Source organism: Physeter macrocephalus, chromosome 11 (assembly GCF_002837175.3).
Source record: "Physeter macrocephalus isolate SW-GA chromosome 11, ASM283717v5, whole genome shotgun sequence".
Taxonomy (NCBI): Eukaryota; Metazoa; Chordata; class Mammalia; order Artiodactyla; family Physeteridae; genus Physeter; species Physeter macrocephalus.
The window spans coordinates 94393624-94413331 of record NC_041224.1 but is presented as its reverse complement, the minus strand read 5'-3'; the positions used below and the strand labels follow the sequence as shown (position 1 = coordinate 94413331).

Below are 19708 nucleotides of genomic sequence, written 5' to 3'. Positions count from 1 at the left end.
ATATAATTCAAAGACCATGAAATTTGCCCTTTTAAAGTGTGCAATTCAGCGGTTTTTAGTATACTCACAAAGTTGTGCAGCCATCTCCCTATTTAATTCCAGAACATTTTTATCACCCCAAAAAGAAACCCCACGCCCATTAGGAGGTCACCCTTCATTCCTCCTCCCTTCAGCCCCTGGCAACCACTAATTACTTTTTGTCTCTATGGATTTGCCTAGTCTGGACATTTCATATCAGTGGAAGGGCCCTCCAGTCTTTTTTTCCCCAACCTTCTTAATTATTATAGTTTTCCCTTATCATGTGCTTTAGCCAAACAGTACTTTGGTGGAGTCTTCATGTATGTCTCATGCTTTCTTACCTCTGTACCTTTTCTTATGCCACCTCCTCTATCTGAAATGCTTTCTTCTACTTATTTAGAGTTTTACCTAGCCTTCAATGCCTAATTCGGATAAGACCCCTTCCAAGAAACTTTCCTGATCATATTAGGTAGGAATCATCTCTGAAATCCTACAGTAATTATACTAGTTTAGGTGCTACCTTGCCTACTGATTCTTTGAGACTGCTCTCATGTTTTCTAATTGTTTTATACTCTCCCATCCAGTACCTTGGCACAATAAGTTCTTAAAATGTAGTTGAAAATGTCATGAACACTCTGGAAAATAACATGACAGTTTCTTTAAAAACTAAACATTGACTTACCATATAACCCAGCAGTCTCACTCCTGGGCATTTATACCAGAGAAATAAAAACTAATATTCATGTAAAAATCTGTACACAATTTTTCATAGCTGCTGTATTTGTGATAGCCAAAAACTAGAAACCACCAATATGTTCTAAAGTAGTTGAATGCTTAAACAAACTGTTGTACATTCATATTGGAATACTACTCAGCAATAAAAAGGAATGAATTATTGATGTATACAACTATGCATTATGCTGATTGAAAAAAATCTCAAAAGGTCACATACTATATGATTCCATTTATATAACATTCTTGAAATGACAAAATTACAGAGTGGAGAACAAATTAGTGGTTACCAGGGATCAGGTATAGTGGGGAATGAGGATAGGTTTGACTATAAAGGATAGCATGAGGGAGATATTTGTGACGATGGAATAGGTCTGTATCTTGATTTTGATGGTGTTTACATGAATCTATACATATGATAAAACGGCATAGAACTATATACATACACATTGTATCAATGTCAGTTTCCTGATTTTGATGTCATATAGTTGTATAAGATGTACCCATTGGGGGAAATTGTGTGAAGGGTATATGGGATTTATCTGTGCTATCTTTGCAATTTCATGTGAACCTATAATTATTTCAAGATGAAAAGTTAAAATTTTTTTCTTTAGAGATTGTGAAGTGGTATTTAGCATAATCATTTTGCCACTCATGGTGCTGCTTTTGATCAGTATGAATCAGTCTACACCTTTCAAAATAATGTTACTCTTGAGGTTGACAAGATAACCTGTTTGTAGTATTTTAGTTGCATTTTACAATTAGGTGAAACCTGTTTAAGCAAGAACTGAGACACAGTAGTTCTTTGATATCCTGGCTATCCAAGGCCTTGTCTTAATTTTTCAATTAAGTGGTAAGCCTTAAACTGAGTCATATTTTGGTAAACTTTTAAGTTCCTGGTGCTCTTGTATACTGGCTCCTAGAGGACAGTGACTACAGCAATGAGTCCTGTGTAGTATCTGTCATCCTGTGGGAGCTTGATAAACAATAATTATTTTTGACTTGACATTAATTGATTCAAACACTTCTTTTCTTAATATAGAGTTGAAAATCTTCTGGTAAGATTTCGAAAAAACATACTATTAAGCAATATTCAACTCAAACTTAAAAACTTTTGAAAATTGTTATACTATATATTAAGTAAAATGAATATTGTGCAAATTTAAAATGAGTATTACAAAATCAGAACTTATTTCTAATTCTTTTTGGAGAGTGGTGTGGTATGCATAACTTAAGGATTTTTCTTTTGTACTTATGATCAAGCTCAAAGTGAATATGAGGGAAAAAAAGTAAATATGAGCAAAACTGCATATTCTTTAGTAAAATGAAAATGATTTTTTTTTTCAGGTTAAACTGCAGAACAACATATCATATCAGATGGCAGACATACATCATTTAAAGGGTAAGAAACTTAATTACAGATTAAAGATAAAGGTCACTAAATGTCTAAAATCCTGAAGAATTAAGAAATCCTCAAGTTAAACAGCTAAATGAAATAGAATTTTTGAACAAAGCTCCTCTGATGGCAAAACATTTATCCTTTTGTCTTAAGATATAATGAAAAATTTTTAATGTTGCTTTATATATAATAAGTGCAAGTTAATATTGGAGGTCTGCATTTTAATCTTGTGCTGTAGACAGAGTTCATGCAATGAAATGTTAGAAGAATCCTCAAAGAAAATTGAGGTGTAGCTTTGGAGACTGTCAGATTTCTAGGGAAAAAGGTTAGGGATGATTCCTCTGTACTGTGTCCAATCTGCTAAAATAATCCGTTCAGATCTAGGGATGCTTTGGACAGATCCTCCAAACTTAATGTTTTAGATACCCCAGGATCAAAGAAACCTGCAACAAAAACTGGGAAGAAACCTGGAGACACATTTGATAGATAGGTAGGTAGGTAGGTAGGTAGATAGATAGATAGATAGAAAGAAAGTAAGAAGACAGATTTTTTTTCACTTAGATGAAGTGATAGGAGATGACTAAAGCTCTTATGAAAAATAATAGGTAAAGAGAACAAGCTCTATTGTCTGCTTACATTACTGCACACTATCACTGGCCTTTGGAGTTTGGGTCTGAGGACTATCCCGCTTCTCCCTCATACCCTTTGAGTACAACACTATATATTTTTAAAACTTTGCGTGCAGTGACTCTGAGTTTATATATGTGGGTAATACTTGTTCTCTAATTTCATAAATATATCTTTATAACCATTTTAAACCTATTTAGATAGAATTAGGTAATATATACATATATTTTTACATTTTATTTTATTTTTATTTATTTATTTATTTATTGGCTATGTTGGGTCTTTGTTGCTGCGCGAAGGCTTTCTCTAGTTGCCATGAGTGGGGGCTACTCTTCTTGCAGTGTGTGGGCTTCTCATTGCGGTGGCTTCTCTTGTTGTGGAGCACGGGCTCTAGGGACGCGGACTTCAGTAGTTGCAGCACACAGGCTCAGTAGTTACTGCATGCAGGCCCTAGAGTTCACGGGCTTCAGTAGTAGGGCGCACGGGATCAGTAGTTGTGGCTTGCGGGCTCTAGAGCTCAGGCTCAGCAGTTGTGGCGCATGGGCTTAGTTGCTCCGCGTCATGTGGGATCTCCCCGGACCAAGGATCGAACCTGTGCCCCCTGCATTGGCAGGCAGGTTCTTAACCACTGCACCACCAGGGAAATCCCAGGTAATATATTTTTAACATCCTCTTGAAGAAGCCAACCTAAGTTGACTTTGTAATTTATGTAAGTTTTGCTTCTCACCTAGCAAATCCATTAGGAAGTATCATTTGTGTGTTATAACCCAGACATAGGAATTATTAATTTTTTACTATCTATGATTTAGAACAACTTTGATTTTCTGTTAAAAATTTACTTTCTGGTTGGCCACATTTATTGTTGTTGCATTTGTGTCCATATTCTACTCTTTTTGACTCACAGGAGTGCACAGGATGACACAGAAGATGGCACACTGTCAGTGCTGCTTCCAGCTTGCAATTTTTACAAATGATTTTGCTTGTCATCAAAGTATATTTCTTATTAAGTAGTAATAGATCAGTTGAATAAGAAGTCCTATGGCTTTTGCTAGTACATGTCAGAGAAAATGACAGCCTATGTTACTGAGTAAAAATCTTTATTTTGATGTATGTGTTGAAGTAGATCTTGAGATGTTTTGAAATTCTGATGATAATCTTTAGCAGAGAAAAAAGCTTTGATTTGAACTCATACTGTGCAACTTTTGGTTTTAGTGCAGTTACTGAAGCTTGGATGCTTGAGATTGAATTTCATTAATGTGACTTTTGCACCCTGGGAACTCTTTCTACTGAAACAAACTTCTTGACAAGTTGACAGTAAAATCTGTATTTGACTATTTTCATTGACATTAATGTCGGATATAATGGAATTAATACACATCAAGATCCTAAAAAAAATCTTTTAATATTTTCTTGGAAATAAAAGGATTAGGGTTGGTTTTTAATGCCTGAGAAAGTAAATTAACATTCTAGTATACACTGATTTATTTTGAATAGCTTACCTTATTTTTATTCCTATTACTGAAAGAAAACATGCAATACAAAATTTCCAGAAGTAAATTTTTTTTTTTTTTTTTTTTGGCTTTAAAAGATCATCTTAGGGCTTCCCTGGTGGCGCAGTGGTTGAGAGTCCGCCTGCCGATGGTACCACGAAAAAAAAAAAAAAAAAAAAAAAAGAAATAAAAGATCATCTTAGAAGTTAAATTGAGAGATTATGGCCATATCTTTCTATAGCATACCTGATATTACTGTCAGAGCTAGACTACCCTGCACAATCGACCTTGGACCTGATCTCATATTAAGTTACTCTGGGGACTTTCCTGGTGTTGCTGTGGTTGAGTCCCCTTGCCAATTCAGGGAACACAGGTTTGATCCCTGGTCCGGGAAGATCCCACATGCTGCAGAGCAACTAAGCCCATGCACCACAACTACTGAGCCTGCACTCTAGAGCCTGCGAGCCACAACTACTAAGCCCACGTGCCACAACTACTGAAGCCTGCAAGCCTAGAGCCCGTGCTCTGCAACAAGAGAAGCTACCACAATGAGAAGCCTGTGCACTGCAGCGAAGAGTAGCCCCCCCTTGCGGCAACTAGAGAAAGCCCGCGTGCAGCAACGAAGACCCAACGCAGCCAAAAATTAAAAAAAAAAAAAAGTTACTCTGAGCATCCTGCTGTGGTGACCTAGAGCAGCCACACTAGACAAAGTATCTTTGGGTTCAAAATGAAGAAAACACATGGCAATCAGTTGAAAGTAAAATTGTGATATAGGAAAATTTTGTCGTTAGTTTTGTTTTCTTATCTGTTTACTCCCCTCGCCCCCGTTTTTTTGGCCACGCCACGCGGCTTGCGGGATCTCCATTTCCCGACCAGGGATTGAACCCTGGCCACTGCAGTGAGAGCACCGAATCCTAACCACTATACCACCAGAGAACGCTACTTGTCCCCTTTCAAGTCTTTATTTTGGCCCACTCAAAGCATCAATCTGCTGCATGCTTTAAAATCCTTTCCCTGTATTCAAATAGGTTAGAATCTGATTTTTTTTTTTTTTTTGTGGTATGCGGGCCTCCCTCCGCTGTGGCCTCTCCCGTTGCGGAGCACAGGTTCCGGACGCGCAGGCTCAGCGGCCATGGCTCACGGGCCCAGCCGCTCCGCGGCATGCGGGATCCTCCCAGACCAGGGCGCGAACCCGGTTCCCCTGCATCGGCAGGCGGACGCGCAACCACCGCGCCACCAGGGAAGCCCCTAGAATCTGATATTTTACATGGACTGGAACTCACTCATACTGATGTTTTATTTTTCTGTCAATTGAATGTTAAGCCTTTTATCTCCATTTAAAAATGAAAACTTTATTTCCTGATAAAGGTATTTCAAATATTGTTATGAGAAACTTTGTGGGGAGGCAGAGAAGCCATCCCAAATCTTAAAATCATACTAAGCCTCAGGTTCATTCTGAAGGTAAACTTAGCTGCTTCAGTTAGTTTACTGTGTAGGAAAAAGAAGCCTGAATGAGTCCTGACCACCAGTTGAGATCCATTCCCTAGTAGCTACTAGGTAGTGCTGATTTGATTTTTCTTTTCTTTTTTTTTTTTTTTAATTGTAGTAACTTTCAGTTCTAAAGTATTTCCTTCTTGAGTACAGCTTCAGGGAACTGGCTAACACTGTCTGTAAACTACAAGGCTTTTTGTCACTGCCTCCTGCTGGGATCTCATTGTTTCTGTAGACTCAACATCCATAGCTGAGGCCAGAGTTCTGCTACCTCTAGCCCTCTATTTCTTAGTAGATGGGACCAGGGATCAGATAACAAGCTGAATGTGTTATTCAGGGATACCTGACCTCAGATTTGTTACTTTTATCTAGGGTGGGAGTAATGTGAAAGCTACAGAAATCAACTGTGTTTATATATTGGAGAATTAATAGAGTAAGAAGAGAAATTTAAAATGTGACTTGACTAAACTCATAGACACAGAGAGTAGAATGGTGGTTACCAGGGGCTGGGAGGTGTGTGGGGAAAATGAGATGTTGGTCAAATGGTACAAACTGTTATAAGATGAATAAGTTTTGGTGATCTATACACAGCATGGTGATTATAGTTAACAAGACTGTATTATATACTTGAAAGTTACTAAGGGCTTCCCTGGTTGCGCAATGGTTGCGAGTCCACCTGCCAGTGCAGGGGACACGGGTTCATGCCCCGGTCCGGGAAGATCCCACATGCTGCGGAGCGGCTGGGCCCGTGAGCCATGGCCGCCGAGCCTGCGCGTCCGGAACCTGTGCTCCGCAACAGGAGAGGCCACAACAGTGAGAGGCCCGTGTACCGCAAAAAAAAAAAAAAAAAAGAAAAAAAAAGAAAGTTGCTAAGACAGTAGATCTTAAATGTTCTCACCACAAAAAAAGTGGTAATTATGTGAGATGGTGGACATGTTGGCTAATGCTATGATGGTAGTCATTTCACAATACGTGAGTGAATCAAATCAACATGTTGTACACCTTGAACTTACACAATGTTGTATCTCAATTAAAATAAAAATAATAGGGCTTCCCTGGTGGCACAGTGGTTAAGAATCCGCCTGCCAATGCAGGGGACACAGGTTCGAGCCCTGGTCTGGGAAGATCCCACATGCCACAGAGCAACTAAGCCCATGCACCACAACTACTGAGCCTGTGCTCTAGGGCCTGTGTGCCACAACTACTGAGCCCACATGCCACAGCTACTGAAGCCCGTGTGCCTAGAGCCCGTGCTTCTCAACAAGAGACGCCACCACAGTGAGAAGCCCATGCACCGCAACAAAGAGTAGCTCCCACTCGCCACAACTAGAGAAAGACCACACACAGCAACGAAGACCCAACACAGCCCTAAATAAATAAATAACTAAATAAATAAATAAAATTTTAAAAAATAAAATTTAAAAAAAATAATAAAAAATGTGGCTTGAATAGGCAAGCATATTTATTACCTATAAGCACTTTATGTAAATCATTTACTTTTCATATTTGATTATTAATACTATACAATAGCTATTATTATGCATATTGTTAAACTTTACATACTTCAACAAACGTTCATGTGACTTTAACATTTTTACTTTTTGTCATCACCATAGTTATGATTCCACAATAAAATTTAGAAAATAGAGAAAAAAATATGCTCAGAATCCCACCACTAAGTGTAATCACTGGTAGCATTTTTATATATTTTTATTCTCATCTGTTTTTACATGGATATATTTTATATTATAAATATATGTTTATATTTGCTTTTTAAAAACTTACATCACAAGCATTTTTTTAGTGCCTTTAAAGTAACAAGATTATTTCTGTAAGCCCTCTATGAAAAGTAGATGTTATGTTATAGTTATAATATTGTACATTATGGTTAGATATTATATTTTAGTCTTAATAAGTAGTTATTGCTTATACAGAATAGACCTCTGTTCCCATTTATAAAAATTAAAACTTTCTTAACTACTACTTTTGCTTAACTGCTAAGGCTGTTGGCTAATTTTTTAATCCTCTATCCAAGAAACTGACATTTCTCTTTTCTGGCTGAATTTCTTTTATTTGTAGAGTTAGATGAAGAGAGAGTGACTAGAAAATGTGGGACCAGTGATTATGGATTAAAGGTTCCCAAAGAGGATCTGGTCCAGCTTTTAATTTACTATCCAGTTTGAAATTTCATGCTCTTCATTACAGCTAAAACTTTTAGCTCTAGTCTGGAGGTTATAAACTTTGAAAATGGAATTTTGGTATATGTGGACCTAAACCTCAGTAGCAGAACTAGAAATGAGATCTAAAATGATTGGTACCTAATTTGGGAATCAAGTATGATTTAGAATGAATTGAATTCTGTACCCATAGCCAATACATCTAAAAAATATGATTTTTTCCCTACTTTTATAAGGCAGTAAGGTTTAGAGAGATAGGTAGTTCTTTTTGTACTATTTCTACAACTTAGCATATTGTCTACATAATGTGAAAAGATGTGTAATTTTTTAATATTTCTGATTTATGTGAAAGCCACTGAGGCTATCTTGTTTTATTGCCCATGCATGTGTATGAAAGGCAATTAAATGTGGTACTAATTATATAAATTTAACTTCCTGTATATAATTTTTGAAAATCCCATACCTTCTCAATGGGAAGCAGTAAAGTAAACTTCATTCCTCTGATTTTTACCTTCTGTGGATAGAGCAACTCGCTGAGCTTCGTCAGGAGTTTCTTCGACAAGAAGACCAACTCCAGGACTATAAGAAGAACAATACTTACCTTGTGAAGAGGTTAGAATATGAGAGGTAAGATGCTACATGCAACAAATATTTATGAATCTTGAATATTTGTCCAACTTTCAATTCATTTCTTCCTTTCTGGCTTCTGTTTTTCTTCTCTTCTTTCATTTCACTAGGTCTTTTAAGTTCCTTTTCTGTTATCTTTCTATGCCTCTTTGAAATCACTCTCTTTTATTTTGATATGTTGAACAACATGAAAATATCTCTTACAAAGTGTGTTGAATCTACCCATGTAGTAGAGTTCATTGTGAGACAGAAAGTCTTTCAAGGTCTGAGTTTTATTGAATGAGATGTGGCAAAGACTGAAAGATGATTCTGTGGTTCTTTTCGAGGGTCAATCCAGAAGATAAAGCTGGCACTGGAAGATGTCCCCAGAATAGCTGAGGGACTAAGCACCAGCTGCTTCTCCTGTTCTGCACTTCAGTCCCCTTGCTTACACCTCTGCACTGTTGGTGATGCGGTTGGGAAACCTCTTAGGGGCCTTTCTAGAATTACTCTTTAAAAGAGTTTATTGTGTATTAAATCAGTTTTACAGTTAAAGGTATTTTTGGGTCTACACACCAAAAATTAGAAAGATTCACTGTATTTTAAACTGTTCATCCATTTTTGACTTCTTACTCTTGTAGGTTATCAATATGCATCTACTTACATATATGTATTTTAATCTAATAGTATTCAGTAATTTTACATATATCTTTAGGATTAAAGAAATATTATTCCAGCACGTTAGTGTACCAAAGCTTGTTTAATCTCTCCCAACTGCTGGACCATTGTAGGAGTTTTCCTTTTCTCACTGTTATGACTATCAACTATAAAAATCTTTGTGCAAAAAGCATTTTCTCCCTCTTACGTTATTTCACTGGTTATATTCTCAAATATAGAACTTCTGAGGTGGAATGTTTTATTGATCTTGTTGCTCTTATCACATATATGAAAGATTGCTTCGTAAAATGACTATACTAATTTATAATGTAAATGTTTCCCTGTAGCCCCACCAACATTGGCTTTTATAATTCTAACTTAATTTTGCTAGTATAGTATTAAGATAGTACTATATATACATATAAGAAGTTTAATTTGCATTTTAAATGGTGGAAGATAACATTTTTCTGTGTATGTATTCTTTGTTTCTTTTTGCATGAATGATCTATTTGTATTCTTTGACTACTCGTCCAGTGGAAATTCACAATCTTTATGTGTTTTGTTCCTTTACATTTTCTCTTTCTGGTTGCATTCTCTCTTCTTTATTCGTTTCTTCCATTCTTCCTCTTCATATGGTTTAGGCTTTTATTATTGCATTGAAAGTACTAACTATTTGATGAATCATCTGCTGCCACTCCTTATCAACTCTTATAATTCTAGCTTTTCTTATCTATTACTATATATTGGTCTTACAGTTTTCTCTTCTAAAGTGTTTTTCTCTTGTATGATTGAAGTTGAATTTGACAGTTGTTTCTTTATAAATGCAATTTATAAAAATAAACTTTCATCTTTCTAATTTCTGTTTTTTAATTAATTTTATCAATATTTTTATCCTCTATTAAAGGTTTACATATTGTAAGAATTTTGACTGTGAGCTATTTTTATGTCTGCTCGTTGTTCTTCCCTACCCACTCCCCTGCTAACTGAATGCTTTATCCTTATAAATGTATGTTTTCAACTTCTAGACATCTTTGAGAATCCAAAATAATAGTCTAAAAGAATGACTTGTAATTTAGTTTTCAGTGTGGACAACAGATCAAGGAATTAAGAGCAGAGCATGAAGAAAATATTAAAAAGTTAGCAGACCAATTTTTGCAGGAACAAAAGGTAAATTTTAAAAATACTTAAATCAAAATATGTTCTTGTTATAAATCTTAAAATTAGAAGTTAAAATTTGTATTTTTGTTATAAAACATTATATTTTAAAGTATTTTAGCCTGCCTAATTCTAAAAGTGATTTGCAGTGGCTTTACTGCTGAGTAAATTGGACATTTACAGAAGTATAACCTCAACTCTTTCTCTTTTTTTAAATTTTTTTAAAGTATTGAATTATTTTTTTAATTAATTAATTAATTAATTTATGGCTGTGTTGGGTCTTCGTTTCTGTGCAAGGGCTTTCTCTAGTTGCGGCAAGTGGGGACCACTCTTCATCATGGTGCGCCGGCCTCTCACTGTCGCGGCCTCTCTTGTTCCGGAGCACAGGCTCCAGACGCGCAGGCTCAGTAATTGTGGCTCACGGGCCCAGTTGCTCCACGGCATGTGGGATCCTCCCAGACCAGGGCTCGAACCCATGTCCTCTGCATTGGCAGGCAGACTCTCAACCACTGCACCACCAGGGAAGCCCTAACCTCAACTCTTAAAACTAATTTTGAGCTAAATATCTTTTACCTGACGTTTAAAAATAATTTTTGCTATTTATTTCTCAGGTTGTAAAGTGGGTGATCATTTTACTGGAAAATCAATTATTTCCTATTTTATGCTTTTGAGAAATAGAAAAATATTGAGAAAAATTTTCCTTAATTATCAGTCTTTGTTATTCTGAATTCCTTTCTTAAAACACAGAAATGAAACACTAGCCACTATTTTGATTCATATTTTGGGGCTGGCAAATTCTTTTAGTTCATACAATTCCAGTTGATATATATTATGAAAGTCCTGCTAGAAATGGAGGGAATTTGTCTGAAGTTTACTAATCATTAGGACATTCATTTTTTATACACTATAATCTAATCTGACTAGCTCTGGTTTGTATAAAGTCTTGTGATTTAGAGTTAAGAGAGATTGAATAGTGAAAAGTATTTTTCTTGGTCTTTGGCAGCTTCTCATCTAAAGGACTAGAAGCTAAGGAAACCAGGTTTTCATTCTTTGCTCTTTCACTCTTTTGCAGCATGATATTGAGGGCATCATTTTTTTTAATCTATAAAGTGGAATGGCTGCTGCCTATCTGCAGTCTTCCTTGAGGAGACATGGGGATAGATTGCTGGAAGATGGCAGGCCTGAGTGAGCTACCTTGGTGGCATTGAGGGCAGCCAGAAGGTATTATTGAGACACTGGATGGTTAGAGGAGCATAGTAGAACATAGAAGGAAGGGGACAAGAGGCTTGCTGTTGCAATTGTGTTATTACAAGCCCAGTATATAAATAATGGGATGAATTTGCTCTCTTCTCTTCTCCCAAGAAGCACATATATAAGCTTTTTCCTGCCAAGTGTAGTTCTCCCTTTCTGCTCTTCTATATTAGGCTATTTTTATATTATTAATTAGCTAATATCTACTCCAGTTCTTCTTTGCACTTATCCTGCCCTAAATGGAGCAAGGTGGGGAGGAATGGAGATGCTTAAGAGAATTTCTCCTTTCTAGGGTGACATACCAGCTGCCTAATTCTACTCCTCATCCTCATTCTCTGTTCTTCAACTACTATAACTAGTTGATTCTGTGAGGTTTGAGCTGTTTTTTGTAGGAACAAATCCATTGTAAGCTATATGAAACAAGCATAAGTTGTATGAGGGATTATTATTATTTTTTAACTAAGTACATTCCTGTCTTGGAAATTACTCTGGGGAGGGGGTCAGCAAACTAAATCCAACCTCCTGCCTGTTTTTAACTGCCCATCAGCAAAAAACGGTCATTACATTGAAAAATGGTTAAAAAATCAAAAGAATATTTTATGACATGGGAAAGTTGTAAGAAATTCAAATCTTAGTGTCTACAAATACAGTTTTATTAGAACACAGCCACACTCATTTGTTTATTGCTTTCATGCTACAAAGATAAATTGTTATAAACCAGAGGAGACTAAGAAGACCTGAGTACTTAAATGCAACGTAGTAATAAATTAAATAAATTAAAAAAATAAAATAAGTGCAGTGTAGTATCCTGGATTGGATCCTGGAACATAAAAAGGTCTTAATGGAAAAAGTGGTGAAATCTAAGTAAAGTCTGGAGTTTAGTTAATAATGTACTAATGTTGGTTTCTTAGTTTTGCAAATGTACTGTGCTAATGTGATGTTAACATTAAGGGAAATTGAGAGATGGGTAATTACTTTTCTATAAATCTAAATTATTTCAGAGTAAGAAGTTTATTTAAAAAACAATTAGGGGGACTTCCCTGCTGGCGCAGTGGTTAAGAATCCGCCTGTCAGTGCAGGGGACATGGGTTCCAGCCCTGGTCTGGGAAGATCCCATATGCCGCGGACCAACTAAGCCCGTGTGCCACAGCTACTGAGCCTGCACTCTAGAGCCAGCTAGCCACAACTACTGAGCCCACGTGTCACAACTACTGAAGCCCGCGCGTCTAGAGCCTGCGCTCCGCAACAAGAGAAGCCACCACAACGAGAAGCCCGTGCACCGCAAGTAGAGAAAAGCCCTCGCGCAGCAACAAAGACCCAACACAGCCAAAAATAAAAAAAAAATAAATTTATTAAAAAACAAAAAAACAGTTAGGTGGCCCCCTTACCAAATCAACAGTACTGCATTTAGAAACCCATCTTATTTTGTTAATAGTATTTAATATTGTCCATTCACATAAAGGTATTGCCATTAATAATGCATCAAAGGGACAATATCTTTATTAACTGTTTTAAATGGAAAAGTATTTTTGACCAGTAGTTTGTTGACTTTTAAGTTTTGTTTATTATTGTTTGTTTTATCCACATCAAAAAGCAGTGGAATATTATGGAAGTAGCCTTATGATGTAGCATTATAGCAAAAATGCACAGAGATGCAGGATGGCTGCTCAGGTTGTACCTCATCGATTTTCTCACCTTTGGCCTTCATACTGACATGTTCAGAAATTTCAGTTTATCGTTTCACTCATCAGCAATTAAGCTCTCAGAATTGGCTATCGCTTACCAAGTTCCCAAAAACTGTGGGATTGAGAAAGACTGTGGTTTGAATCCCTTTTCCACACTTCTCTAGCTTTGTAATCTTGAGCAAGCTGCTTAAACTTCTTTAAGCCTCAGTTTTATTTTGTTTTTCCCAAAACTGTTCATTTGTCTCCACCAAAGGATAGACTTGAAAACAATTTGTAAACTATGAAACACAGTGCAAATGTTTGTTGTTGATTTTATCTGCCAGGTACACTGGAATACCTACACCTGATTGTCAAAGCACCCTTTCTTCTTTATTGTGACAAATTCTTACAATTTGCCTCCTAGATTTTCTGTAGATTTTTTAGTACTATTGTTTTTTATAATGTTACCAGTGATTGCATTGCATAATGCTTTAGAGTTGACAGAACATTTAATGTTAATATTATTATGCATTAAATAGTAATACGGCAACCCAAGCATGTGTACTTGACTCCTTGCCTCTCCCAGTTTTCCACTGAGGCAACTCAACCAATATAAAAGAGAAAACTGGTCCCCCACAGAATTGAGTCAGACCTAATCATAAACCTGAAGATTCAAGTTTCCAAGGAGGAGATATGGTTAGTTGAAGCAGGTTACAGGGAGCACTGACTTGTGCATTGTTCTGCCATTCCTTCCTATGCTTGAGTGGCCAGTGCACCTGAGAAGAAGTTTGCCTGTTTTCCACCCTTGCTGTTTCTACTTGGGGAAAAGCCTGACAATGTCAGTAGCCATCTATCAAACTTGAGGGGGTACCTGTGTGCCAACCTCCTGCTCTCTGCTATCCTGCTCGATTACAACATATGCCTATATAGAATCCACTCTGCCCACAGCACCCAGCACTGTGCCAAACTGTAGGCCTCCACAGCAACCTACAGTGCTCAGCAAGACTGTCTTCTCACAGAATCACCAAAAAGAATTATCAGCATAGCCAAAGAGAATTATCTCTGCCTAAAATTTTAGGCCATTTATGATAGAGACTTTTAAAAAATATTACTTATTCTCTGACTTCATATCAGGTATAAAAACTGAACAGAAAATAATATATCCCACATCTCTAAGTGTTCAGAATTTAGACCCATGGTATGTATTTCAAAAAAAATGAACTGTTTCAGAATATTAAGTTAATAGTTGTGTCAGTAGTTTCACATTTTGAACTGAAAAATACTTACTGTTACCAAATCTTAATCTAACAGCAAGAGGCCCACAAGTTTGAATCAAAAGATGGAAATGAATTGGATATAAACCATCATGCAGTACCTAAAAACATTCCAAAAGTTGCTGAGAATGCTGCAGGCAAGCATGAAGAACCCTCAAGCAATCATATTCCACATGGGAAAGGTATTACTACTATTTTGTGTTAACAGGATATTGACTTTTCTCATTTTGAAGTGGATTATTGAATCATAAAGAATACATAAAGAATATTGTTTGATTTTACTTACATTATGATTAGGTGTCTGTTTCAAATTTAGATCCTTTAATAGAGAAGAAAAAACAGTAAGTTTATAGAGTTACAACTATGTCCAAAGCAAGATATAAAGATATTCATTTGATATAGCCTATTGCTCTACAAACTGATTGTTACATTCCTTCAAAATATTTTCAATTTATGTAATGAAAAATATAAAATTATATTTTTTGTTACTGTTACTTGGGCAGAACAAATCAAACGAGGTGGTGATGCAGGAATGCCTGGAATAGAAGAGAATGACCTTGCAAAAGCTGAAGATCTTCCCATTGGTAAGTAAAAGTTATTAGAATATTTAACTGAAGTGATCATGTTATTTTTCATGTGACTCTATTGTTTTTATTTTAATAAATAAATTTATTTTTAAATTTATTTTTGGCTGCATTGGGTCTTCGTTGCCGCGCATGGGCTTTCTCTAGTTGTGGCGAGTTGGAGCTGCTCTTCATTGCAGTGCATGGACTTCTCATTGCGGTGGCTTCTCTTGTTGCAGAGCACGGGCTCTAGGCATGCGGGCTTCAGTAGTTGTGGCACATGGGCTCAGTAGTTGTGGCTCGCGGGTGGCTCTAGAGCGCAGGCTCAGTAGTTGTGGTGCACGGGCTTAGTTGCTCCACAGCATGTGGGATCTTCCCGGACCAGGGCTTGAACCTGTGTCCCCTGCACTGGCAGGCGGATTCTTAACCACTGCACCACCAGGGATGCCCATCATGTGACTATTGTTTTTCTGAGTAACACCTGAGAAAAGTCACAGATATCTGGATGATTGATACTTCCAGTTAACTAACTCCCCATTAGTTGCCAAGATATAATTGTTTTGGATATATTTTTATGAAAAATTTTGCTAAAATGTATAAAGTACTTGTTTTTGCCTTAAGAGTTAAGCATTAAAAAAAAAAAAGCGTCTGGGCTTCCCTGGTGGCATAGTGGTTGAGAGTCCGCCTGCCGATGCAGGGAATACGGGTTCGTGCCCCGGTCCGGGAAGATCCCACGTGCTGCGGAGCGGTTAGGCCCGTGAGCCATGGCCGCTGAGCCTGTGCATCCGGAGCCTGTTCTCCGCAACGGGAGAGGCCACAACAGTGAGAGGCCCGCATACTGCAAAAACAAACAAACAAAAAACAAACAAACAAAAAAAAAAGTGTCAAACATATTTGAACTTTTTCTTGATGACTCAGAGTTATTTCTCATGACAGTTATGCTATGTTAGAGTTATTTATGTTTACCAAAAGTATATGTGGCTTATTTATTTCAGGCTAAATGTTCCTAGATTTCTGTGTTGTTGATGGGCTTTAATATGGCATAGTAATACCCTTATATATGTTTTTAGGACTTGGCGTTTCTTTTCAGTTAATCACCCTACACTTTATTTTTTTTTTTTTTTAATTTTTTTTTGCGTTACGCGGGCCTCTCACTGTTGTGGCCTCTTCCGTTGCGGAGCACAGGCTCCGGATGCACAGGCTCAGTGGCCATGGCTCACGGGCCCAGCCGCTCCGCGGCATGTGGGATCTTCCCAGACCGGGGCACGAACCTGTGTCCCCTGCATTGGCAGGCGGACTCTCAACCACTGCGCCACCAGGGAAGCCCTCACCCTACACTTTAAATAGCTTATTCATTTTTTTCCCTTGTTTTATGGCTACTTCTGTTCAGTGTATATCTTTTTCTCCATTAATGTGTCTACTTCTTGCCCATTTCCACTTGGTCTGTATCACTGCTGCTATCCTAATCATATTCAGTTTTTTTCTATTTTTCTTGGCTATCATAGGTACCCCTCCCTGCTGACTACAATATATTATGGTGGAAAATAGGAAGAAACAGCACATCTTTGGTCCTTCTTAGCTGTTTTTATTCCTTTTCAATCTCTGTGATCACTTCTGTGGTTATAGCTCATTGTATGTGGCTGAAATTGCTGAGTGTCTGAGGTCCAAATGCATGAAGTATTAGTCCTTTCATTTGTATAGTTTTTTTATCTTCTCAAATTCTTTCATATCTATTATATTCTTTTGAGTTTCCAATTCACAGTATATTCCCTTGAAATATAGGTTGGGACAAGAGCAAGAACATGAGTTTAAAAATAAAGAGTAAAAATAAAGAGTAAAGATGAGCATGATTTGTTTATAAGGCAATGAAATTATCCAGTGGTTCTTTTTTTTTTTTTTTTTTTGTGGTACGCAGGCCTCTCACTGTTGTGGCCTCTCCTGTTGCGGAGCACAGGCTCTGGATGCACAGGCTCAGCGGCCATGGCTCACGGGCCCAGCCGCTCCGCAGCATGTGGGATCTTCCCGGACCGGGGCACGAACCCGTGTCCCCTGTATTGGCAGGTGGACTCTCAACCAGTGCGCCACCAGGGAAGCCCTTCCTTATTGATTTTTAAGAGTTCCTTAATAGTATGTAATGCAAATACCTTTTCCATATCATGCATATCAACAGAGAGGAAAATCTTATTTCTTACTTGGAAACTTCTTTCTACTTTTAAGATCTAGTCAATCTCAGTAAAAATTGCCTCTAATGATTTACTTTGGGGAAAACTTCATAAAGATATAAAGATTTTTATGTACCTAAGCAGTCAGAAGTTCTTTTATAATTAATAATTTATAAAGAAAAACTTTTTGGTTTTCTAAAAGTTTGGTTTTCTTTCTAGGTAGGGCTACTCTATTTATAAGATAATTAATTTTCTAGAACAGAAGTTTTCCACCTTGGCCATATATTGGAATCACTGGGGAGTTAAAAAAGAAAAAAAAACAAAAAACAAAAAACAAAACGATGCCTGAGTCCCACTCCAGAGATTTTTATATATTTGATCTGAGTTGCGGCTAGGGCTCTGAATGTTTAAATGCTTCTTAAGTGATTGTATTATGTAGCCAACCTAGAAAACCACTGCTCTCAGAGGATTCTCTAGATCTGCACTGCCTAACATCAATACATTAGCCACTGGTCACATGTAGCTATTTAAATTCATTAAACTTAAATAAAACTAAAATTTCAGTTCCTTGGTCAAACTAGCCACACTTCAAGGGCTTAATAGTCACCGTGGCTACTGGCTATTGTATTGGACAGCACAGATATAGAACGTTTCCATCATTGCAAAAAGTCCTATTGGATAGTGCTGCTCTAATTGAAACTGGTAATAGGGTTTGTTTCTGGGGAAGAAGACTGAGGATAGAGATGAAAAGGGGACTTTTCATTATATAACCTTTTGAATGTTGGTTTCAAAATTTTATAAGGTAATTTTATTAAATACCTATTCAAAAATAAATATTTTTTTAAAAATTAAAGAGAGATTACAGTGATATTTGAGAGGAGAAAAAAGAAGATTATGTTTTAAAGAAGCAGTGTAGTTAATCTTTTTGGGGGGGGGGCAAAGATTCTTTCTCTAAACTTTAGAGCTTTCAGAGGAAATATTATCTAAATTTCTAAAAATACATTAAAGATCAAGGCAAGATGGCGGAAGAGTAAGACGCGGAGATCACCTTCCTCCTCACAGATACATCAGAAATACAGCTACACGTGGAACTTCTCCTATAGAACACCCACCGAATGCTGGCAGAGGACCTCAGACCTCACAAAAGGCAAGAAACCCCCCACGTACCTGGGTAGGCAAAAGAAAAAACAATAAACAGAGACAAAGAATAGGGACGGGACCTGCACCAGTGGGAGGGAGCCGTGAAGGAGGAAAGGTTCCCACACACTAGAAGCCCCTTCACGGGCGGAGACTGTGGGTGGCGGAGGGGGAAGCTCCGGAGCCTCGGAGGAGAGCGCAGCAGCGGGGTGCGGAGGGCAAAGCGGAGAGATTCCCGCACAGAGGATCGGTCCCGACCGGCACCCACCAGCCCGAGAGGCTTGTCTGCCCACCCGCCGGGGCGGGAGGGGGCTGGGAGCTGAGCCTCGGGCTTCAGTCGGATCCCAGGGAAAGGTCTGGAGTTGGCAGAGTGAAAACAGCCTGAAGGGGCTAGTGCGCCACGGCTAGCCGGGAGGGAGTCCAGGAGAAGTCTGGAGCTGCCGAAGAGGCAAGAGACCTTTTCTTCCCTCTTTGCTTCCTAGTGCGCTAGGAAGGGGTTTAAGCGCGCCGCTTAAAGGAGCTCCAGAAACGGGCGCGAGCCGCGGCTGTCGGCGCGGACAGCAGAGACAGGTGTGGGATGCTCGGGTTGCTGCTGCCGCCACCAAGAGACCTGTGTGCGAGCACAGGTCACTCTCCACACCGCCCCTCCCAGGAGCTCGTGCAGCCCGCCACTGCCGGGGCCCCGGGATCCAGGGACAGCTTCCCCAGGAGAACGCGCGGTGCGCCTCGGGCCGGTGCAGCGTCACGCCGGCCCCTGCCGCCGCAGGCTCGCCCCGCATCCGTGCCCCTCCCTCCCCCCGGCCTGTGCCAGAGCCCCCGAATCAGCTGCTGCTTTAAACCCGTCCTGTCTGAGCGAAGGGCAGACGCGCCCTCAGACGACCTACACGCAGAGGCGGGGCCAAGTCCAAAGCTGAACCCCAGGAGCTGTGCGAACAAAGAGGAGAGGGGGAGGTCTCTCCCAGCAGCCTCAGAAGCAGCGGATTAAAGCTCCACAATCAACTTGAAGTGCCCTGCATCTGTGGAAAACCTGAATAGACAGCGAAATATCCCAAGTTGAGGAGGTGGACTTTGGGAGCAAGATATACTATTATTTTCCCCTTTTTTCTTTTTGTGAGTGTGTATGTGTGTGCTGCTGTGTGAGATTTTGTCTGTATAGCTTTGTTTCCACCATTTGTTCTAGGGTTAGACCGACCCGTTTTTTGTTTTTTTGTGTGTTTTTTTTTAATAGAAATTTTTCTTCTTAATAATTATTTTTTATTTTAATAACTATACTTTATCCTACTTTATTTTGTCTTCTCCCTTTCT

At 38.4% G+C, this 19708-nt stretch overlaps 1 protein-coding gene across 2 annotated transcripts in view; it reads left to right on the top strand.

Annotated features, from left to right (window-relative positions):
- GOLM2 (golgi membrane protein 2) overlaps positions 1 to 19708 on the top strand; it is a 99187-nt gene that overhangs the window by 28063 nt on the left and 51416 nt on the right. For both annotated transcript variants that reach the window (XM_024118266.3, XM_024118268.3), the window contains exons 2-6: positions 2098 to 2152; positions 8459 to 8561; positions 10274 to 10364; positions 14579 to 14723; positions 15045 to 15125. In XM_024118266.3, coding sequence (XP_023974034.1) covers positions 2098 to 2152; positions 8459 to 8561; positions 10274 to 10364; positions 14579 to 14723; positions 15045 to 15125 — 475 coding nt within the window. The remainder of the gene's footprint in view (positions 1 to 2097; positions 2153 to 8458; positions 8562 to 10273; positions 10365 to 14578; positions 14724 to 15044; positions 15126 to 19708) is intronic.